Source organism: Brachionichthys hirsutus, chromosome 7 (genome assembly GCF_040956055.1).
Source record: "Brachionichthys hirsutus isolate HB-005 chromosome 7, CSIRO-AGI_Bhir_v1, whole genome shotgun sequence".
NCBI lineage: Eukaryota > Metazoa > Chordata > Actinopteri > Lophiiformes > Brachionichthyidae > Brachionichthys > Brachionichthys hirsutus.
Genome location: NC_090903.1, coordinates 10588231 through 10611498, shown reverse-complemented (window position 1 = coordinate 10611498; position 23268 = coordinate 10588231). Strand labels below are relative to the sequence as shown.

At 43.4% G+C, this 23268-nt stretch overlaps 2 protein-coding genes across 2 annotated transcripts; both read left to right on the top strand.

Moving 5' to 3' along the window:
* Window positions 1–274: 274 nt before the first annotated feature.
* pibf1 (progesterone immunomodulatory binding factor 1) lies at window positions 275–15251 on the top strand. Its single transcript, XM_068741449.1, has 18 exons — window positions 275–535; window positions 658–758; window positions 955–1153; window positions 1406–1525; window positions 1901–2034; window positions 2367–2475; window positions 2589–2708; window positions 2799–2860; window positions 2989–3114; window positions 3320–3418; window positions 7942–8107; window positions 9267–9417; window positions 9744–9834; window positions 10869–10971; window positions 12767–12897; window positions 13810–13894; window positions 14696–14869; window positions 15140–15251. Exons 1-18 carry the CDS (start codon window positions 275–277, stop codon window positions 15191–15193), a joined length of 2286 nt encoding a protein of 761 aa, XP_068597550.1. The 3' UTR covers window positions 15194–15251.
* Window positions 15252–16592: 1341 nt separating this feature from the next.
* klf5a (Kruppel like factor 5a) lies at window positions 16593–23123 on the top strand. Its single transcript, XM_068741611.1, has 4 exons — window positions 16593–16751; window positions 17868–18996; window positions 20163–20222; window positions 22945–23123. The coding sequence occupies exons 1-4, from the start codon at window positions 16593–16595 to the stop codon at window positions 23121–23123; spliced, it is 1527 nt and encodes a 508-aa protein (XP_068597712.1).
* The last annotated feature ends 145 nt before the right edge of the window (window positions 23124–23268 follow it).

Below are 23268 nucleotides of genomic sequence, written 5' to 3'. Positions count from 1 at the left end.
CCGACTTTAAGCAAAGGCGGTTAGCTAGCGGCTAGAAGCGCGATACTTGAAATGACATAAAACAACGTCCAGCATCCCTGGAATGTCACTTTATCGCTGCACGCGGATTTATGGTCTTATTTTGTTGAGTATAATTAAATCGACGGCTGTTACAAACAACACAGATATAGGATTTGTAGTTTTCATTGCTGTAAACTAAAGTTTATCTCGATGTTTGCGAAATGACTAATAAGGAGTAATAGAGTACACAAGGCTGGAAACAAAACATTAGAGAATGCCTCCGAAGAAACAACAACAGAAGTCGAGAGTGGTCAACGTCTCGAGCTCCATGGAGTCGGAGGACATCAGCCTGGAAACAACCGTGCCCACCACGGAGGATATCTCCTCGTCCGACGAGCAGCGGGATGCGTCCCAGAAGGTGACCCGCCAGCAGATCGAGAGGAAGGAACTCCTCCAAAACATCGAGCTGCTGAAAATCGAGCTTTCTCAGAAAAATCTCAATATCGACAACATGAAAGCCGATCACATGTCCAAGGTAGGAAAGAGCGGCGATGCAAAGTCTCTCTGTGTGTGTGTGCTTACAGGAGCATTGCCATTCACCAGAGCCGTCTCTGCAGTGTCCTTGAGATTGTCTCCATGCTTGTGTTTTTGTGGCAGATCGAGGACCTGGAGGAGAGGCTGAACGATGCGCTGTATCAGAAGCAGATGTGTGAACTGAGACTGGACCACCAGCTAAAATTAGCACAAGAGGAAGCCAGGTACAGATGGAGAACAGTGAGGTGGACAGTTCGGGAAGCTGTCGTACAAATTCAGTGGTTGATTTACCTTTTTATTGACGGTACATCTGTATAGGTTCTGTGAAAAAATTCAGAGAAATCAGCCACTGAAAAGGTTGAAATTGTTTTAAAATGTAATTATTTTGGTGCTAAGCACTAATGTGAATGTCATTACCAGGAAGCAGCAGGCTCTGCAGAAGCAGGAGCTGGAGGCCATCTTGCTCCAGCAACAACGCTTGGAGGAGGAGAAACGTCTTGTGTGTGATAAAGCTGGGGAGCTGCGGAGGTCTTTCAGGGATCTGGACATCTCTCAGGAGAGGTACCAGGAGCTCCGTGGCCTCCCTGATGACAAAATCTCCTTACAGGAGCATGTAGCTGTAAGTCAGGCGGTCAAGCAGTTTAATGTTAAAGAAAAAAACATATATATGCTTTTTTTTTCCAGGACCTATACATTTCCCCAAAGTCCTCAGTGCATTCTTAATTCTCTTTTCATATGGAGCTGGCATGGTGAAACAACACAAACGCACTGTGTCGCAGCGTAATAATGTTTGATGAAACTCAGCGAGATCGGCTCAGGTTGTCTCTGAATTTCCTGACATGGTCACTATTTCTTTATGGCATGCGTTTAGATACGTTTCTACGAGGCAGTGACTCCTCTGCGCGATCAGCTGGCGGAGCTCAATTTGAAGAGAGGGCATTTATCTGAGGAGCTGGATACACACAGGACCCAGATGAAGGCTCTGATGGAGGTATCAAACACACATTTTGTTAGCTTTTTTTGTAAATTATGTCTTAGTCTTAATTATTAGTACTCTGTTCAGATTTTCTTATAGGTTCTTATTATATTTAGTGAACATCATCAAGTTTTAATTGACTGACAGAATTTGTGTTTTAATCTTATTTTAATAAAAAAAAACTAAGTCTTGTTATCTAGGTTTATACAATATACATTTTAGTGGGTTATTTCTAACATTTCAGTCAATTTTGTTTTTTTTTGTCATTTTTCTTCCATTTCACTCTTTCAATTTAGGGGAAGGAAATCTTGGCTGTTTTTTTTTTTTTTTTATAGTTTATCTAATAAAATGAATACAATTGTGTAAAGTAAATGTCATGTGTATCCACAGAGTTATGAGGAAGAACGGCGGATGCGCAGTGAGCTCGAGCTCAGGAGTCAGAGACTGACCCTCGAACTTGCTGATTCCCGGCAACAAATTCAAGACAGAGACTATCGCCGAGAAAACTACCCAAACATCAAACGGTGCGTGTGTGTGTGCGAGTTTTGATTTGTCAGCAACACGTTCATCCAAAAACAGGATGAAGTCCCAAACAAACACATCACACACACAAACCTCTATCTATAACAATTCATCTCACCATTACTCCTCTCTGAACATTACTTTGAAACAATAATTTGTTTATTGTTATTATTTAATATTCTCATGTATCGTTCACTGATGGAAAAAATATTACACTACAGTGAGTATCTTAATTAACTGCGAGATCCACTGACGTATCTAGATATCTGTAAAGTCTTAAGAGATCATTTCTATGTATTATCGAATACAACACTTTATCTTTGTGTGTTCATAGTGATCGCGACAACTTTGAAGCAGGACTGAAGGACTTATCGAGGAGATTTGAGACACTAGACTTGAGTCACACTGCACTGACCAGAGAAAGGAATGTACTCAGCAAAGAGGTATACACACACACACACACACGCACACACACAATGTCTTCATAATATTCATTGAAGACCTTTTGTTATTGTGATCTCTACCAGTGTTTAATTGTTCTCTTCTTGCCCACCAGGTGGCGACATTGCAGCAGTCAGTGACTCTCCTGCAGAAGGACAAAGAGTTCCTTCACAGGCAGAACATGGAGCTTAGTGTCCGTTGTGCACATGAAGAAGACCGGCTGGAGAGGCTGCAGGTCCAAACAGTTAGAATCTCATCTAATGCACAAGAGAGCCGTCTCTCATATTCCTTAATGTGGTTTCTTTGTCTTTCTCCTTCGGTCCAGATTCAGTTAGAAGACACTAAAAGAGCAAGAGAGGACTGCTATGAAAAATATGTGGCATCCAGGTGAGGCTCTGCTGTTTCACACAAGCCGCAAACATTCTTATGTTGTGTCAGCTGCTAGTAGAAATCTACAAAATATTGTCAATCAGCGTTTCATCTGCCATTCTGTTCATGCTTTTCTTTCATCTTAGGGACCACTACAAGTTAGAGTACGAGACCAAGTTGAGGGAGGAGCTGGAGAACATCAGGCAGAAAACCAGCCAGGAGATAGACAACCTCCAGAGAACCTCCAGGGAGGTGTATGAGAGGGAGAACAGGTATCAGTCACGCTGTTTATCTCTTTAGACACTGTCTAATGAACTAACATCAAGGGCCACTATTGCAATCAGTGGAATGCGCACCATTTATTACGATGCATAACTTTTATTTAGCAAACCAATCATGAGAGCATTATCACCCCAAATACTTAACAGTGTTCAATACAATAAAAGTCAATGGCAACATGTTTGTGTATTTGACCAGGAACCTGCGTGAGTCTAGAGACAATGCGGTGCTGGAGAAGGACAGAGCAGCGACGGCTGAGAGAGACACTCAGTCCAGATATGACCAGCTGCTAGAACAGTGAGTTTTACCATCCGTCACGTACAGAAGGAGTTAATAAAGGTGTCCCTGTGGTTCACATTTACAGTGAATTTACTTTTACTTTTAGTCATGTTCTGTTTTTTCCTTATTGCAACACATCTCATCCACTCTAGCAGTATTTATCAAGTTGTATTTTGTTTATAATGCATAATATAACTTTCACCTCCCTTATTTTGGGAGACCGGCAGGAAATAACAAGCATTACTTTTGATTAATTTATTCATCATTATTCAACAAGGCATAGACTAGACAATGCAGCAAGGCAATATAATATAACAAGTGACATGCATGCACACACACACACTATCTTTGACTTGAGTGGGAGTTATTAAAGTTGCCCCAGTTAATTGCATATTTGAGAATGTTAAACTTTGCTAAATGAAAACAAATAAATGCAATGCTAAAAATGTCCCAACTATCAAAAGTAACAAGTACATAATGTTTGTGAATAAATATGTTTTTGAATTATTCCTCGGAAACCTTGATCTGACACACATTCCTACAAACAGAATGACCCTAAATTCAACTGAATTATAAAAGTTTAAAAATAGCAAAAGGCACCACGTCAATCTTTTGTTGATGCGTGTAGAAATATTAATGAAAAAGGAATAATGCATCGTGTTTGAGATCTACTCCCCAAATAGAATGTTATGCGCAATCAAGATTAAACTTGAACCATGAAAATGTAAAAAAGCACAAGGCATAGCTTCAGCATTTGGCTGTCGTGTGTAGCTTTTGAGCTCTGCTCTGGAAACCAAACATGACGGACACACAGATGGAAGCCATTCCCGTGTTTTAGCCCACGCTTCTCTTCATTTATAGAAGGCGGTGAAAAGACTGAATACAGGGCACCCGGGTATCCCCATATTGGTTGCAGATGCACCTGAAAAAGTGTTCGTCCCTTTTTCTTGCACCTGAAATTTCACAGAATTATAAAAATACATGAAATATATTTAATATTTGCTTCCTGTAACTTGTTTTGTCAACATGTAGAGGGAAGTTATGGACAACATGTGTTGTTTTTGGCAAGAAAACCGTCTAAATGAGCCCCGCCTTTTTGTCCCTGGGGTGTAAAGTATGTTTAAACATTGTTAAATTAATACTCCAGTGTGCCAAGTCACCATATTTTAGAGTTGGCTCTAGTGGCCAGAGCTATTTTTACGATCGAGGTTTAGCCAACTCACTTATCCTATTATTCAAATTTGCGCAAAAGTATTTTCTGTGAGAGAGCGCAGATTACAAGGAATCTACCAGTGTACTAAAACACATGATAATAAAGGGAGAATAAATAACATTTCACTGTTGGGTACATTTTAATGATGTGCTGGTCCCACTAAATGAGGAGTCCTGCTGAAAGCCTGGAACAATTTAACCGATCCAGTTTGAGTGCCACTAGGACAGGCATGGGCAAACTACGGCCCGGGGGCCATGTATGGTCTTTTTAATCCGGCCCGCCAAACTTGTCCCCAAATTATATCATTAAATAAAATGTTGTTATAATTAAACCTCATTCATTTTACCTTTTTCCTGTAATGCTACCTGTAAAAGGACAAATCCTTTCATGTAATGGCTTTTACATGTCATTTATATTAGTTCACACAAACACTCCATCCATCTGTTCCTCGCCCGTCCCCTCTGCCACATTTTAGAACCCATTGTGGCCCGCGAGTCAAAAACCTTGCCCACCCCTGCACTAGAAGGATGAGAGGAAGTGTGTGTGTCCCCCCCCCCTGCAATATAGACCAAACGTAGTGTTATTACAGTGTAAAAGTTGCGTGTGTTTATGTTTTACAACCATTAAGACTCTCTTCACTCGACAAAATGTTCTCGCTCATATTCTACTTCTCTTCAATCAACGTCTCTCATGAAGAATTGCATCGTCTCTGTGACGTGATGGAGCATTTTAATTGTTATCATCATGTTTGACAAGTTCTGCAACCTCAACTTTACTTTTATATCTTCAACTGTAATTGCTTTGCCGCCTTGACGTGAATATGCCGTACATCAGCGAGCATTAAGGAGCTGCACCTCAGGGCAATGGTTGAACTGTCGGGAAATCTCGGGCCAGTCGGTACAGATAGTTGTCGGCAGGACAATCATCAGTTTGATCTTGATTTGTGGAAGCTGATGCTCTTATCCGTGACCCCTTTTCAAATGTTGTGCAAACTTATAACATACTCGTAGCTATTCCGTAGTATTATCCTAAGGCATTTCTAGGGTCATATGGCAGATGTTTGTGCACGCGGAAGTTTTTGTTGTTACCATGACTGCCAGAGGTACTCTAAAAAAACTCACATGACAGAATTGTGTCGACAACGTTCTGTCACAGAAAGCTAGGGTCAACCTTTAGGCTTTATAACAGCAGTTATAATTAAACCGACCAGGCAAAGACCACAAATCAATGGTTGGAAATGCACTGCCGACTTGTTTAAATAACTAGGTTACAGGTAGACACAGACAAAACAACTCAATGTGTCATAAATGCAGACAGAATAATATTAAATACTTAATTAATCGAATGCCTGAGTTTGGCCACTCCTATATAATGTTATTCATATTTTAAATTTATATTTTATTTTAAGATCCTCTGTTTATTTAAGTTCCCTAATTTTTTCAATAAATGAAAAGTCATCAGTCCTTTTGTTAAATCTTAAATCTTTTATGAAGGCTACCAAATATCTTTTTCCAATTCTTGACAGCATTGTTTAAAAATTCATCCAGACCTTACTGTCACCTGAAAAAAAATATTTTTAAATAAAAAATATTAAAATAAAAATATAGAATATCTTATCGACAGTCGCAGGCACAGCAGTCCTGTTCTGGGTTTCAAGTACATGCCTACATTCGCTTTCTAGATCCAAACCACCAGCTGTTGGTCTTTCCATGCACGCACGCACACACACACACACACACATACACATATACATACACACACACACCTCTCCCTTGCACTCTGTCTACTGTGATTACATTCCTTGCCTATGTCGCATTGCAAGCCAGCAACGACAGATGCTAGCCACAAGCCCTTAACCCCTAACCTCATACATGCCCCTATTTTTGGGGCAAAGAATGAGGTGGACAAGCTTGAAATGGCTTTGGATGGGTTGTAGCGTCGTCTTGAGTCGCAGAAATTTCATTTAGAATAAGCAGGCAAGTGATCACATCGTCCAAAACGAAGAGTGGTTTCCATTTTCACTCAAAATTTAATCCAAATATTTCCTTTAAAACTGGCATTTTAAAGGACAGAAAAAAGACCGTGCCTCATTACGCTGGAACGTTCCGCTCCTTGCCTTGATACTACAGTTGCCAAATGATGAAATAAAATGTCGAGCAACTGTACACGTCTGTCGCTGTGAGCGCACGGTTCAGGCCCGCACTTGAAGGATGATGAAATCCTATCAGGTCAGCTGTAATCGAGAGTTATTAATATTATCTACACAACCTCCATGTCTGTCCTCAGAGTCTCAGTGTGTGCTGAACGACGGGCTAAAGAAGCCTCGGATCAAAACCGCTCATCAGATTTGTTTTAACTTTAGAGCTTCAGCAAATAACAGTTTTTTTCTTTTTGACTTTTGGTTATTTTTGAGATCAATAAATGATTTATTTCATCCTATAAAATGGCTAAAAAAGTGATAAATTCTTCATATTTGGAAATGATGAGGACACAACAAAAGTAAATTTCTCAAAAAAGATTTTTCTAAATGTTTATGAGTCATAATTACATTTGGCACATCAACCCATTATGTTTGTTGCATGTCGTTTCATGCAACGGGGTTCAACATGCAGAACATCCTCCTTTTCAACAGTTGTACTTTAAACGCTTCCGTAAATACGTCTCGCGTTCTCGCTGCCAACCGAAATGATGAAAGATCAAGCAAGACCGAACATTACACATGTGTAATCAAGTAATGTAAGACTTGGCTTTCCTGCTAAGTCACTCGCTGTATTTGCTCGGCTGTTAGCTGCAGTAAAACACTGTGAGAATAAAAATGCAAAACAGTATAAAAATTGTCCATTGCACAAGACGCACCACATCAAACCGCGAGACATGTCTGAGCTCAACCACAAGCCCAGAGCAAGTTTACGCTTTGTTTGAAAAGCAGCTGCCTTATTACTGAGACATTTCCACATCATTTGTCTGTATCAAAACACATGATCTCACATTTGAGCTTAGTGATGTGCTGGTGTGTAGACCTGCCATGGTAATTATGGATGTATGGTATGCTTTTATGTATCCAGGCCTTAATAAGGGAGATACAGTTTAATGATTATTTTTTTATCCTTGTCATCAGCAACAATGATTTTAACCATTACGTAATACAAGTGACTGTGAATTCCTATCCTATATTGCGACCTATTGTAGATTTACTGTGTAGTATGCTAGTTCAGCCTCCGTATTACCTTTATATCGCTTCACCACATTTCAACTAACAACTAACTTAGAGCATGCATCATCTAAGTTGCTATGCATGGCATGTCTCTCTGTGCATCCATTTACGCAGGTTTCGTCAGCTGCAGCTGGGAACTGACAGCCGGGTCGCAGAACTGTCCAACCAGGCCAAGCTTCACGCCTTCGAAGCCGAGCGGGCTCAGATGGTCAAAGAAGAGACGGCTAAGGCCCTAGCTCAGTGCCAAATGGAGTGTGATAAACAGCAGAAGAAACTGGAGGTAATTGAGACAGAAAGACCGAGAAGATCAAATGTTGTCTTTAATGCGTCGTATCACGTTGGCAGTGCATAGTCCTACATTTATTTACAGCTGTCATGTTTTCATTTCAGCCAGTTAACACTTCTCCTCGGTTCGAAGCCTAATGATCAAACAGGTAGATGATTTTAATAGATGGTAAAGTGAGGCTTGAAATAATACACTTTAGCTGTGGCATAAACAGATTCAGAAACCCCTCATTGCCTATTAGCAGCATGTCAGCAGTATCCAATAAATATATATATATATAACTGGCAAAGAAAAAGAAAATCCCTTCCATTTGTTTGTAATGTAGATGCTCACATGTTGTTGATGGCACGGTCCCTTGCTGCAAAAAGCTCTTTGACTCAGATGCTCAGATTTCCAGTGCATCTTAAATAAGAGTCTCAAAGTTTTTACACAACTCCTCATTAACTCCGTGAGAACCGGATAAGACGCTAGTGAAAGCACTGACTTTTTCAAAAACGTCAGCAAAATGATTACAATAAATTCACATCTGCTTGAAAATGACAGTTTGCGCTCTTCATCCCCAAAATACTTAAAAGCGAATGATCCACTCTCACGAATATCAGATCTGTCGGCCTATCTGATCTGTCGGTATGGATCCAGCCTCAACCTCTGTCCACGGCACACACTGGTTTACAAGGGAAGCTAATTGAGTGCGGATTGTGTTCAGGGTCTGAAAGCACTTAGCTGAGGTCCACCTCTTCACCTGTACTTAACCCCCCTTCCTGCTTGTCCTCCAGTGGAATCATATGTTGCTCTTTACTATTGAACCAAGTAGGAAGGAGGAAAAAAATTAAATACATTTTGTTGGATTTTTGATGTTTCGTTTAAGTTTTTAAAATATTCATAGTTTTAAAATGTGTTTTTTTTAATAAAAGCCAGTTCGACTGAGTTAGTTTCTCTCTAGGTGAGAGTGCTTTGTTTTTCTGTCAGAGAAACATTTATATTTAGCTTGGATAATGATACTATTATTTGCATTTACAGTGTTCGGCAATGCGATCAATTCTTTTTCAACTGGCCACTACAGAAACAATACTGCAAGTTCTTTCTTTTTCACTGCGTCTCCTCCTCCTGCTCCTCTCTTTCCCCCCTCTCTCTTCTGCTCCTGTACCCCCAGCTTCTGACCCAGGAGTTTTACAGGCTGCAGACGTCATCAGAGAAGCAATCCGTAGAGCTGCGAGCTCAGAATGCCGAGCAGGCGTCTCGGTTGGAGACGTATGAAAAACTTGAGCAAGAGCTGGACCAGGTTACCATGCAGGCTGCTGAAAGTAAGCGCGCACAGCATTGGGTCTGCAGTAGACATTGCAATACTCGCATTACTGTGAAGTCAGGAAGAACAAACACGCTTATATCAGACAATGTGTGCAACAGAATTGATGGACAGCATCACGTTGGATTAAGATTAACAATAACAGAAGAATCTGTTATTGCTTTTGCAGAGTTTAAACGATGGTCGTGTGACAGTGGATAGGACAGAACTTTAGAATCCTGCAAGCAGCACAAATGCAGAACAAGCACACACATCAGGAATGTGCTTTTCTAAATAGTTCTGAAAAGGTACAGACTCGTATTAAGTCTATTTATCTGTTGCCAGTTGAGAATGAAGAAGAGGCAGAGAGAGTTCTCTTTTCATACGGCTACGGAGCCAACGTCCCAACAACTGCCAAAAGAAGACTTAAACAGAGGTACAGTACATGATGCACTTCAGGAGGATGCGTAATGTGCATCTAAGGCACTAACTGCTTTTTCTGCCTCAAAAGACAGATGCAGCATCTTATTTATAAAGGTTTTGAAAAATCCTGTAGATTGTAATAAAATATAATCCCTAGTGTGATTCTATTTATGGCCACTTGATCCTCCAACAGCAGAAGCATTCAGTGTATTTATACGATCAACTTTGTCTTTGTGTAGTACTTTTATTGGCAGGTGATGAGTCCTTCGTTCCCGTGCTGGACTCAAATACGCCAATGTACGTGTGGCCCATGTACTGTATGAAAATGGGACGTGTGATCCAGCACAGTTTTATCTTATAGATAACTGCCTTATTGTTCAGTGGTAGTTTCTCTTAGAGCTGCTTCACACACCCGCCGACGGCGGTTGTAAATGATCTTCAAGATAATTCTTGCGCAATTACGGCATACTTTTATTTGTGCCTTGTCCTGTAAAAAAATAAATGGTAAGCAATGAAGTGAAAATAACTTGAGAAAGGCATGACTGAACTTTGAATTTTTTTTTATTGCTGAACTGCAGCAGGTGAAGCATTACAGTATATCTGTCACTGCTCACTGTTCCCGTTGACCGAGAGCAGTTCACATCATGACCATTATAAGTACTCTTTATATTTTGGAAGGGAGGAAAGGAACAATAAATAGCAGCCACAGTGAGCTAATGAAAGGCTGCACAGCTTCAGTGAGGTGTAGGAATCCTCTTTTGTCTCTGTGAAACATGATGTCAGATTGCAATTGTCTTTCCTTTGAACTGACTTTCTCATAAAACGAAGCATTTTAAGGCGCAACGCTTCTATGAAGCAGCATCGACCTGTCAAACTTCAACATTGCAAGACTTACTCCACATTTAATCTTTGATTTTAAGCATGCAGGTTATTTGATCCCAGGTTCTGGGCCTGCTAAACAACATGGAATTACTCGCGAGCATAAACTTGTTGGTGTTGTCATGTTGTTTTAGAATTTCCATAACTGTTTGTGTGGCTGCTGTGCAGCGTTCACCTGGCCCGCAGGGTGCTGCAGCTCGAGAGGCAGAACACGTCACTGAGGAGAGAGCTGGACAGACACAAGTCACAGTCAGGACAGATATCTGAAGAGGTAAACACAGACACGCACACACACACACACACACACACACACACACACCCTGGGGACTGTTATTAAAGGGATTAAGTTTGATTTAATGTTTGTTTGTTTTTTTTTAGCTCGATGCTCTACAAGTTGGTGCCTGTAAACGTACTTGTTTCCCACTATCACAAATCTCTCTCATCAAATCAGATGATGGTTAACTCCACGGCTTCAATTAAAGCCCAAATGATTTATTTCCATGTTTTTTTCTCTGTCTGAGTACATTGCAAAGTCATTAAGCAGTTGGGTGGCCCCTGTCTCATCGCCCACCATTTACTTGCTCACACAATCGCACTAAAGTCCGTTGGATGTCCACAGATGTGACATCATACCGCATTAGGGTGGAATTCTGATTCTGATAAAAACAAATACAAATAATAATACAATTGGAATTCACACACATCATTAATCACACTCTAAGACTTATTGATGAAAGCCTCCGCTACCTTTTTTTTTTTTCTCCTGAAGTTTTTGTCTCCCTGAATCTCTCAATCTACATTTAGAGCTGTGCTTAGGACATGACAGGTTGTTGGAGTGCAGACACTGCAGCCTTTATTTGAGAAGAGCGAGACGTTCAAGTCATCGTACCTGTCACGCTTGTTGACACAGTGGGTTGCCGTGCCAAAAACCGTGACGACCATGATTTTTAATCTCCCAATGGCTCACCTCACCAGTCATCAAGGCTTTTGTTGTGTTTGGCACACCATTTGGGTGTGTATTTTGTCTCTGCGTGACTGTGTGAATTAGGCTCTGATTCTCAACTAAAGGTTTGGAACCCTCCCCCCCACCCCCCCCCCCCACACACACACACACACACACACAACTTACTATAAGGGAAAAGATTGTACATTTGTGGCTCCGCATTAAGACTGAATGGACCAGCTATTCACTTGTCACCTCTGATTGACTGACATTTCTTTGAAATGCCTCCTAATTCATCAAGTATGAAGGGAAATAATAAAACGTTATAGCTTTAGTGACCTTAAAGAGCACGGGTGTTAACCACTTAACCACCCACACAAATCCATCCTTACCCTCCCTCCAGTTCAACTAATGTTGGCTGGTTGTAAAAGTAGCTTAATAAGTAACACCTTAATTCTATTTATTGGTACACAGATTAGGTATGGTGTACTTAACGAGAATTATTGTGCAAGGCACAGTAGACCCCAAACTCTGGTATAAAAGATCATGAAAATACTGGAAGTACCGTAAGTGATTTGTTGATAAGATTGTGGGTTTTCATTTCATTCCCAATCCATCGATTGAACTTTAATTCAAGTGTACTCCTGCTGTTAATAAGAAATGGCATGTGGAGAAACGTATCCCCGGACCCTTCAGCAAAAGCCAGACAACAATAAATCAGTACATGACATACCCTCCATTCCTTTTGTGAGCTTAAATTACACCATACAGCTTTGGATATACACTTTGGAGAACATGACCAACCTCCAGAGTCAACATAACATTATCCCTTCTGGGGGGGGGTCATCCCACTGTCAAGTCATGATCCAATATAGACTCCTTCACTAAAGTCAGTACGATCAATCATAGGCTGTATTTGAGTTACGGGTACTCAAAAATATTGACAAATTATTATTTAATTTATTTTTAAACACACGATGGTTGAATTTTGAAGTTGAAATCACTTCTAACATCAGCATACACTTTTCAAGCATGACAGTAAGCTAAAGTTTTATTTCTCTCCCTTTTTATTGCGGCGGATCAATTGTTGAATCGATTATCTAACTCCTCCGTCTTTGCTCAGTTACTTGCAGCCAACCAGCTCCTGCAACAGACGCAGCAGCCTTACAGTTACCTGATTGAGACCGTGAGGCAAAGGGATGCAGAGCTCGGCGCGATGAAGGAGCGTGCCGCCTTGCTCGAGAACAATGTCAGGTACATGCTCGCTGTTTGAAAGCAGAGTTCTGTGTAAGAAGGAACAGGTAATTCCAAGCCATTAGATGAGCCGTCTCTCTTGCCAAGCTGTAGTTCAAGGCGTTGCACTTTGTATAATTGTTTTCTTCTGGCCCTCTTGCACGTAGCACAGCCTTTGCGTGAACCTGCATGTGTGCATTAGTTTGTCTGTGCCAAATAAAATTGAATGTTTCATGGCAGTTCAGCCTGGCACGGATTCAGACCTCCCCCTCACCCCAATTTAATTTCACCTCACAAATATGCAAACTGACAGACTGCAGGTTTTCTCTTGCTGCTCACTCTCATTGAGTGCTCACCTGGGGCAAGTACAAGATCAATTAAAAAAAAAAAAAATCCCTTCCCTCAAACCTGCCCATTGATTGAAGGTTTCCTGCGGCTATGCTATGCTATGCAATCTGTGTGTTGAGCAGCAGAGAGACGGCTCACAAGAGATTCTCCCTTCAAGTCTCCATCTTAAATATTAAGTGTACTCACAATATGATTGGAGCTTTTCTTGATTCGCCCCGCTTAGGTTCGGCTACTCTACGCTTTAATTCAGTTTGTTTGTACAGAGTTCTCAGCTCCCATGATTTCCAAAAGCCTTGAAGCAAGCTGCTACCTGCTTGAATAGCTACAGGAAAGATGTAACTCGAACAATCTCCAAAGAAATACAAGGGGAAAAAAAATACACTTTTTTTAAAACTAAAAATAATCTTGGTTTGTAGATTTTTTTTTTCCTTTTTAAATTTGAATTACATATGTACCGGTAGTCCCGACTTTGCACTTGATTATTGATTATACATTTTTCATTCATACATTTCTTTTTAGTGTGTGCGTGGGTGCGTGCACTACCATGGTCAAATGTTTGTTTGTTTGTTTGTGTAAACCTCCCAGCTCCTTAAAGAGTGAACGGACTGCTCTGCAGCAGGCTAACAACAACATGGGTGCTGATCTGGAGAGACTCCTCAATCATCAAGAGGTGATGCTTATTACTATTACCGCTACTTATTACTAAGCAGTTTCCTTTGATATGAATCTGATCGTTAAATATCTTCTTTTATTCAACCCCAACCGCCATTAAATATGATTTTGTTTAAATGATTAATCGCTTTAAAGCCGTCACTTCTAGTATATATGAATCTCTGCAGGCATGAAAGCAAACTGTGGCTCGAGTGACACGTGAAGGCAGAAATTCAAATGGGCTTGACTGAAGATTCATTGATTGAGATGGTTTCTGATTAAATTTCCTGTCAATCACTTTTTTGTCATATTTCAATGCGATTTCTCTTCGTGATAATGTGTTCTCATGTGTGTGTCTGTGAGTGGGGCCTTTTGCTATATGAAGTATGTGCCCTGTCGTAGACAGCTGTTCCTCAGCCTGGCTGTTTGGGATGCCACAAGGGTGCGTGTGTGTGTTTGTGTGTGTGTGTGTGTGTGAGTGTGTGACACGCCGGGGCTCATGTCTTCAGGGGTGATAAATAGAACCGTGAAATGGCCAGGAGTCCTTCCCTCTGCCCTGCTGCCACCCCTGCAGACCCTTGGGCTTGCTTAACTTGTTTCAAGTTGCCGGACTAGTTCAGCCATGTTGGCCTGTATCGTTTAAGGCACACACACCTTCAGGAAGGAAGATTCCTGTGAAAGAAAAAGTAAAATATTTCACCTGGTGATTTAGTGAGGTATCTAGCCGTTGGACGCTCCTGCTTGTTTCGCAGAAAGACTCCTCTTTGTTGTTTTACCCTGGTTTTCATGTCCTTATTTTATGGACCATGTGATGCTTCAGGAACTGGCAGTGATGAAACAGGTCCTGATCAGCATGCGGTCCAAACAGGGAGGCAACCGTAACTGGATGGAATCGGATAACGGTGGTGCCCCTGGGACTGGAAAGCACCAACCCAGGCGTTTAAACAAGACCACAGAGGACGAGTTGCCAAACAAACCCCGACCAACGGTGTTTGTAAGTGTCTTTCATGGGAAAGGCTTTCGTATGAGTCACACCGACATAACCTGCCTGGACGGATTATCTTCCGACAATAAGAGTAGAAGAGGTTTGCAGGAAATGAAATGAATCTTCTTTGTCATTTAGTTTCATCTGAGTTTTAGCCAACTGAACTAAAATATGCTCTAGCGCAGTAAATATAATTTATATGTGACGGCATCAGATAGGTGCCAATTGCACAAGAATCCATGCATATTTTTTAACCCCTCTGTCTGTTTCCTTTTACAGACCAATAAAGAAGTTCCGGATTGGCATCAAAAGTTGAGACAGAAACCCAAATGATCATTCAGATGCCATTCGTTGTCATTCGGGATTTTAACAATCTTATGTTTCACTGTGGATTTGGGATTTAAAACTTGCACAATTCCTTTTTTTTTATAACAGAAGAATAAAAATCAGAACGTGTTACTTGTGCATGTGTGATTTGTTGTTCTCGTGCTTTGTTACACGTTCAGAGAGGATAAATTCCCTTTGTACTGGCCTAAAAGTATTACCTTCCACAGAGTGCACATTCTTAGCTTACTGACTGCCCAAACATTCCTCCATCCTGGCAGTGGTCTGTTTTATCAGGTCTGTCTATCATTATTTCCTCTTGGTCTCCAGCTTTGCAGGAAGACATTGCTATACAGACAAACACCACCAAGAACTTTAGCTCCTGATTTACATGAGCTGAGGCTTATTTGGCTTTCGACGGGGAGGAGACGACGCATCCTCATTTGAGATCATGTTGTGTCTGCATCGTAATAAACTTGGCTGGACGACTCCTGGTTTGTCACTCGATAAGATTTTTGACCTTTTTTGACAATCCTTGACAAACACCATCTTTTCATGTTATGTAAAATCACGAGGGACCTGAAATACTGTAGAATTTCCCATATGACCTTTGCCCATGATTCAGTTTTGGGATCTTGACCCATAAGTGGAAAGATTAAAGCCAGAATAGGACAGCCTTTTTTTAATATTATGGAATCCTTTTAACTTTTAGGAATCCCAGTCATGCCTGGTGATTTAGTGAGGTATTCGGCCTTATTTCTCATAATGACTTTGTTGTTTTGCCCTAGTTTTAAATCCCTATTTTGTCTGTGATCCTTCAGTGATGTAGAAGGCCCTGATCAAATTGCGTCCTGATGTTGGCTATTCTTATTTTTAATGCATCTCTTTTGAGATCTACATCTTAATGAAAGGTGTGTAATCCTTTTTCGCCTTCAGTCACTTTCTTTATGGGATTAAATGACGTGACAGATTTAATTCAAGACAAAACAAATTTCCAGAATTCAATGATTGCAATATTTCCATGTCAAATCACTGATTCCAGCTTTGATTTTAATGATAATCGCGTAAAAAAGGAAAGGATGAAAACATTGTAAAGGTCGGCGCGTGTTTTTAACGCGCTTCAGACGCGGCGCGCAGGGCGGCGGCCATCGAAATGCATGAATGATCAAAGCCTCTGGTGGGCGGGGCGTGTGCAGGATTTCCTCCGGGCCGCCCCGCCCTACGACGGGGACGTAGAAAACTGTGGGCCGGTGGAGATGAGACAAGTGGAAGGAGATGCAGCAGCAGACGTAGCACCCCGCCACACACGCACTTCTCCCCCCTTTCGGCTGCATTCCGTTTCCCGGTGCGCGGTAGCGTCCTCGTCCTGCTTGGATAACGACCGATTATTCGCTGCATCGGAGCTCTCATGGCCGCGACACTCGCGATGAGCGGCGGCGGGCAGGAGGATCCCTTCTACCCGCTGCAGAAAGCCAATCTGCCCGCTGGATTCTCACTGGAAGACTCGGCGTTGTTCGGCTTGGATTGCAGGATCGCGGACAAGACTGGAATGAACGACTACACGCAGGTAAGTCGGGCAGAAATCCTTTATTTTTTATTTTATTTATTTTATTTGTGTGTGTGTGTGATGTAGTGTGTTGAATGGGCGTGGCAGGTTGCTTTGTAGACCCAGATTGTTGTTGTTTTTTCTGGCCCTCCGAATATCAATCGGCCTTGCTCCCTAATGTTTATGAGCCTTTTATTATTATTATTATAAATTTTTATTTTTGCATTTTTATTTGCGTTACTAATTACGCCGACTGCGGCCAACTGGACGCGAACGCTGCGCTGCTCCGCATTCAGCGCATGCTTTCTGTGGCAGCCAGCTGCTCAGCAGTTGTTGTTGGTCTCCTCTTGGCGTGCCCTGCAGCCCAACAACTGACTCCAAGTCCGGACAGAAAGGTCCCGGCAACGCTCCCTCGGTCAGCAGGACGCTCCTGCAGCAGAGGAGAGAAGAACAGCTGGTCGGATCAGGAGCCCAGAAATAGCAGCCCATCCCCATCCCCATCCCCGGCCTGCTGCTGCTGCTGCTGCTGCAGGAGGCAGGAGGCTTGGGTGCCCCCCACCCCCCCATTCCCTTTCATGTTGCTGTTTCATCCTCTGCTGCAGGGCTTCTCCAACTTTTAGACCAGAGAGAGACGCTTTCACATTCACAGGAATCCGAGCACGAATCGCAAAATGAAAGATTTTGTTCATCTTTTTTCATAGCAGCAGAATTTTCCGGTTGTTTTTTTTTTTTTGGGGGGGGGGGGGGGGGTGTCAAATATTATTTTCCACCAGAACATGGCCTGATCGTCTTCCGTTGACCTCACAGCCGGCGGGTTTTTGAGTTCAGCTTTGCAGCCATAGAGGGAATGTGGCGACTGCCTACTGAGGGCTACTTGATAAATGTTTTTTTCGCGTGCCTATCAAACCTTTTGTCTTCTCAAAATAGCTCCGCAGAATAGTTTTAGGATGCTTCATGTGGAAGACCTGATGAGTTTTCAGTTGAAACTTGTAAAAAAAAAAAAAAAAGAATGAGTCATCCTCTCCTACGTGCCGGGCTTAAACATAGATGTGTGAAGTATCATTCAGTATTGCCCGTTTAACCCCTTTGATGTTTCTTAATCATGCAGGTTTTTTTTGTGTATGCTTTGTGTTTCAGGCCAAGTGTGAGATGGACAGGTATCTCTCCCCTCTGCCTCTTCACCTCCCAGCGCCTACTGAGAACCAGCAGAAGTCACAGCGAGACGGCACATCTGTGGTCGATCACTTCTTCCCTGAAGATCAAAACGGGGCCCCCTACACCCTCAATATGAATCTATACCTTCCAGATGGCGCCTACCTGAGGATGGGCTTGTGCCAGCAGGTGCGGCCCCCTCAGCACCAGAACCACGCTGGTCTTACTCAAATCAAAACAGAAGCTGCCTCCCCATGTTTCTCCCCCAATCTCCAGCTGCACTGCCCCAACACGACACCCACTAGTAGCTGCAGCACGTCCGAGCATGACCCCGGCAGCATCGCCATGGAAACCACAGCCATAGACATGACGCTGGCAGGGCTGCCAGACTTCACCAGTGTTTTCAACCAGTCGGGAGCCGGCGGCGGCGGCGGCGGAGCCGGCGAGTCGGTGCCAGAAGTGTTTGTCAAACAAGAAATGTCATCGCAGTTCGAGCAGCACGACCTCCACCATGATGAAAACGGAGGCTCTCTGTTTCAGCTGCTGAACTCGGGCTTGGACCATCACCACGGTCTGGAGGCTCAGCATCTTCATCTTCATCTTCAGCAGCAAATACAACACACCTCCACAAGCCACACGCCTTTTCATGATATGCCAGTAGCTTCTTCTGCATCCCAGCAGGAGCAGACGGCCAAGCCTGCCTACTGTAGCCTGAGCGGCGGGGCATATTCATGCCCCCGGGCGCAGACGCACCCCCACTTTCTCCAGCAGCAGCAGGTCCCCTACCTGCCACCCTCGCCGCCAAGCTCGGAGCCCGGCAGCCCCGACAGACAGAAGGAGCTGCTCCACACCATGTCGCCACCGCCCTCGTACGCAGCCAGCATTGCCTCCAAGCTGGCTGTCGGCACGCCTGTGCTCGGCCCTGGCTCGGGACAAGGAGGCCTCCCCCTGCCACTCAACTCAGGTCCCAAGACAGTCCATGGCCAAGGCGTAGCCCCCCCCCAAGCCCCTGCAGTGACCTCATCCACAGCTCAGACCACTGTGCCTGTCCGCTACAACCGGAGGAGCAACCCGGACTTGGAAAAGCGACGGATACACCACTGTGATTACCCAGGTTAGCTCTTTTGGCTCATGTCGCACTCTGTGCACGCTAATTCTTGTCCCAGTGTGTGTGTTCGTGTCTTTAAACTGCACTGGTGGATATCTGATAAGTCGATCAAGGCAGCCTGAATGCAACCAGCATTTTTACAAACAATGTGTGCAGCTTTCCCAGGCCCGTGACTCACCGTGCGTACAACAGCCTCACCAGAGCTCATGCCATGCAAATGAAAATACTTTTGGTGAGAGCGAGCTATTCAGCCGCTGCCTTTCAGTTAACCGTCTGCGTTTCTTTTTTTCTTTTTTTTTTCTTCTTCATATCACACACTTCAGTTGGCACAGACACCCTTCTGTGAGCTCTAACACATCACCGTGGATTTAACATTACGCTGGCTTGATTGTGGAATGAACCTCGGCGTGGGCGTTTTAATTAGGTAGAAGTTCTTGTTAAGTGTGTTTACCTTTTTGCCCCCCCCCCGGCCGCAACCACATGTGCATTTTGTCACATCTGAGATCGCATCATAGATTACTATATATAAAAGAAGAGAAAAAACAAAAGTCTATCCTACTCACTGAAGCTGTGTGATGTGCAGCTACTTGTAGGGCCTCCGGGCAGTGTGTAAAACAGGCTTAAGTGGAGCCTCCTGCCGCATGTTAGCGCACGTCCAACTTCTTTAAAGTCAAATGAATCGGCTTCATCATATCCACGCAGGGACACACACACACACCCAAGTGCGTATTAATCACACTGCTGCATCGGCTCTTTATGGGTTCCCTGAATCGCATGGAATTCTATCACTTCCTTTTTAACGACGTTATAGATCTGAAACATCCCATCAATCTAAACCCGTCTTTAGAGTAATTCAACATTGATGTGCAATGAATGGGCAGGATGTGCCTTTTTTAAAAAATGCGATTAGCGGCACGCAGCTAAATGAACGCACCAAATCTAAAGCCGTTTAATACCAGACACCGTCTCACCCACTTTTCCGAAACACAACCTTCTTGAAAAGTCGGAACAACAAAAAACAAACAACGCACCCCGTCCCATTTCAAGCAGCTCCCTTTCTTCACCAGTGCACATTTCTCACATACCGATTCATTAGAACAATAAGTATTTGGCATGGGAATGATTTTTGATGAAGCCTTTTGGTTTGCGTTTGTCTCCCTGCGTGTCACCAGGCTGCAAGAAGGTCTACACCAAGTCGTCCCATCTGAAGGCCCACCTCAGGACTCACACGGGTAAGACATTCCTCTATTTAATGCCGCTTTTGACTCGTCAAAGAAAAAAAAGAAGACACTGCCTGCGTGACTCATATTTTGGTATCTGCTCTGGCACCATGTTGCTAGGCAGAGTGTTGTGTTCCTGGCATGTGTGTGTGTAAATGTATCCTGCCCCATTCCCATCCCCTGCCCAATATACTATTCCATCAAAAACAGGTGGAAGTGACACACTTCTGCCAGGCGATGACTCTCGGACTATGTGGCCGGTTGTTTTCTGTCGGGGCACCGCGGTTTAAACGCTTCAGAGCTCTTCTCTGAGACTCGTCGGACTTGTTCGTCACCGCAGATATATCGTGAGATCTGTTTGTGCAGGTGCAAAAAATATATCGGACCGTATCTATGTGTGCGTTTGTGTGTCGTGATGCGTTTAGATTCAAACTATTAGCTTTGCATGAGAAAAGTCAACAAATAAGCTCAAAGGTGTCGGGCCCCACCTCGCGCCAGCTAACAAAACACGACTTCTGTTGATGCCTTGGCATTCCTCGCTCATCGGGAGACGCACACACGGGCTGACACTGACTCAAAATGTGTCCTCAAGACTTGACGATCCGGAATCTGTGTTGTCTTCTGGGTGTGAGCTGTACTTGTTCACAACAATGCTGTAGGCATTCATTAGAGTGAACCTGATGTGACATTCAGATCTGGCATCATTTGTGCCGTTGATTGATGACGTTTACTCGAGTTATTACACCCTGGGAAAATGAGAAACACACACACAGACGCTCGGAGCGGCAACTTTCACGTTCTTTCTGCCGCCGCCCGTCACGCGGGGTTATTTCTCCCCACTTTTTTCTTTGTCATTTCCATTTATCTAATAATCCTCCCACCTTCAAGCCCCCCCCACTTCTGTTTCTATTAGTTATTCTCTTCCTCTTATGCAGCCGCTTGAATTCAGATGCACACACACAAACAATCAGGGTAATGGATGTTGATGGAGATTAGAGTGAGATATCCCAGCGGGACCCAAAAGCATTAGGAATCGTGTGTGTGTGTGTGTGTGCGTGTGTGCGTTCAAGCATCTGAATAAGAGAAGTAGAATGTGCACACGTGCATGCATTCTACCTCTGCAGGCGTCTTGTGAAGACAGTTCTCCCAGTTCTTCCATGTTTTTCTGTCTGTCTTTCTGTCTGTCTCTCATCATTGTGCTTCAGGTGTGTGCCTGTCTGGCGACACCGGCTCATTTCCTAACTGGCTTTCCTGCGCTTGTTGCTTTTGCACACGGCTTTCTGAGCTTGTCTAAGGATTTGCTCACTGAAAGACAATAAGACATTTTCTTCCTTGTTTTGTTGATGGTCTTTATTTCCACCTCACCTACAATTAAATTGATGAGAAAAAAGAATTGTGTTTATGGCGCACAGAGAATTTGACATTTGGCTGTTAAACTTGACCAGAGCCATTATCAATCTTATCTTCAGTCTTCCACTGAAATGTCCACTATTCACTGGGAGGCCTGTGGACTGTCCAGAGACAAATTATGTTTTCGATGTGAAGAAGAAGAAAAAAAACATGGATGCAAAGAAGAAAAGACAACCTCTCCTTTAGATTCCATGATCATTTGCTCTCACAGCGGCGAGTAGCTCGAAAGAACCTTCAGCCAGTTAGTGAAAAGGTCAGAAGAATGTAACGGTTTTAAAATGCGCAAGTCTTCACCAATGAAAAGGAACCAAACAAAAGGCGGAAAAGGACAAATCTAAACCGGTATAAAGGTCTTCCTCAGCTGGTCATATTTGTGAAACGTCCATTTTTCCGACTTTTTCCGACTTTTTAGGATGTAACATGGTGAAATCGGGTTTGTACTTCCTTCTCTGTCATCTCAGCAAACAGGTGTGTGTTTGTAATTATCTCTACAATCGTTGTGCGCGGGTTAAATTCCAGCTGAGACACTGAGGTAGAGGGCGAAGTCTAGCGGATGGAGGGTTTGTGCCGTCAGTCCTCGACCAGACGGAAATAAATGAATGGCGTGTCTCTCATGAAGAAGAGCTTTACAGCACAACCCAGCATGCACCTGTTCGTACACACACACATTCAAAACACTGGTGGCAGAGGTATCCAGTGGAGACATGAGCGTGCAGGAAGGGGGGGGGGGGGCTCGAACCGCCAACGCTCCTATTAGTGCACGGCCTATCTTTAATTCCGTTCAGCCAAAACGATCAGAGGTCAGAATCTTAAAACCTCGACCAGTAACCTTAAATAATCTGCACTTGCGTGAGTAAAATCTCTCGGTTCACCTTTGGCCCAGTGGACATTGGATTGATGGCTTTGCCTTTTGCCCATGGGGGGGGTTGGGCTGTGGGGCTGAGACTCGAGCTGGGGCTGAAGGAGACAGGCCACACTGGTTTTTGCAAAGAGCCTCAGGCTGCAGGTGAAAGATTATTGGAATAGTAGAGTGACAGAGATATAAATACAAGCATTAAAAGAGAGGGAGACAATGCCAACAAGTTGACCGTGGGAAACGTTCATCTCTGACTGCTTGATGAATGCCTGTGAAAAGTTGTTAGAGAACTGGACTGGACTGTTTTCCTTGCCCCCCCCCCCCAAAGCGATTTAATTTTAAACATTTTAATGGTATAACTTTAGCAGCATTATGAGCTCTTGTAATCACACGTCATGCATTGCTTAAAATCTTGAGGACAATCACGTATTTCGACTGAACTCAATCAATGCTCCTCTTTTCCTGCAGGAGAGAAGCCGTACAGGTGCACGTGGGACGGCTGCGACTGGCGTTTCGCTCGTTCGGACGAGCTGACGCGTCACTACCGGAAACACACGGGCGCCAAACCCTTCCAGTGCGTCGTCTGCTCACGCTCCTTTTCCCGATCCGACCACCTCGCCCTGCACATGAAGAGACACCAGAACTAGCAGCGTTTGCACACACGCTGCAAATGCACAAGCACTGTCGTGACACACACACACGAAGCACTCGCTCTGTCTCCGACAACTCCAACGCTGCCTGATTGCAGAATGACTTTGACACCGCAGCTCCTCCCGGTGCTGCCGCCGTGTG

What these genes read in the sequence shown, in the direction of transcription:
- pibf1 (XM_068741449.1), top strand. Translation starts at nt 275, where the DNA reads ATGCCTCCGAAGAAACAACAACAGAAGTCGAGAGTGGTCAACGTCTCG. An exon ending in TATGACCAGCTGCTAGAACA is followed by an intron (nt 3,419 to 7,941) that starts GTGAGTTTTACC and finishes CCATTTACGCAG; the next exon opens with GTTTCGTCAGCTGCAGCTGG. An exon ending in AACCCCGACCAACGGTGTTT is followed by an intron (nt 14,870 to 15,139) that starts GTAAGTGTCTTT and finishes TTCCTTTTACAG; the next exon opens with ACCAATAAAGAAGTTCCGGA.
- klf5a (XM_068741611.1), top strand. Translation starts at nt 16,593, where the DNA reads ATGGCCGCGACACTCGCGATGAGCGGCGGCGGGCAGGAGGATCCCTTC. An exon ending in GAATGAACGACTACACGCAG is followed by an intron (nt 16,752 to 17,867) that starts GTAAGTCGGGCA and finishes TTTGTGTTTCAG; the next exon opens with GCCAAGTGTGAGATGGACAG. An exon ending in CCACCTCAGGACTCACACGG is followed by an intron (nt 20,223 to 22,944) that starts GTAAGACATTCC and finishes CTTTTCCTGCAG; the next exon opens with GAGAGAAGCCGTACAGGTGC.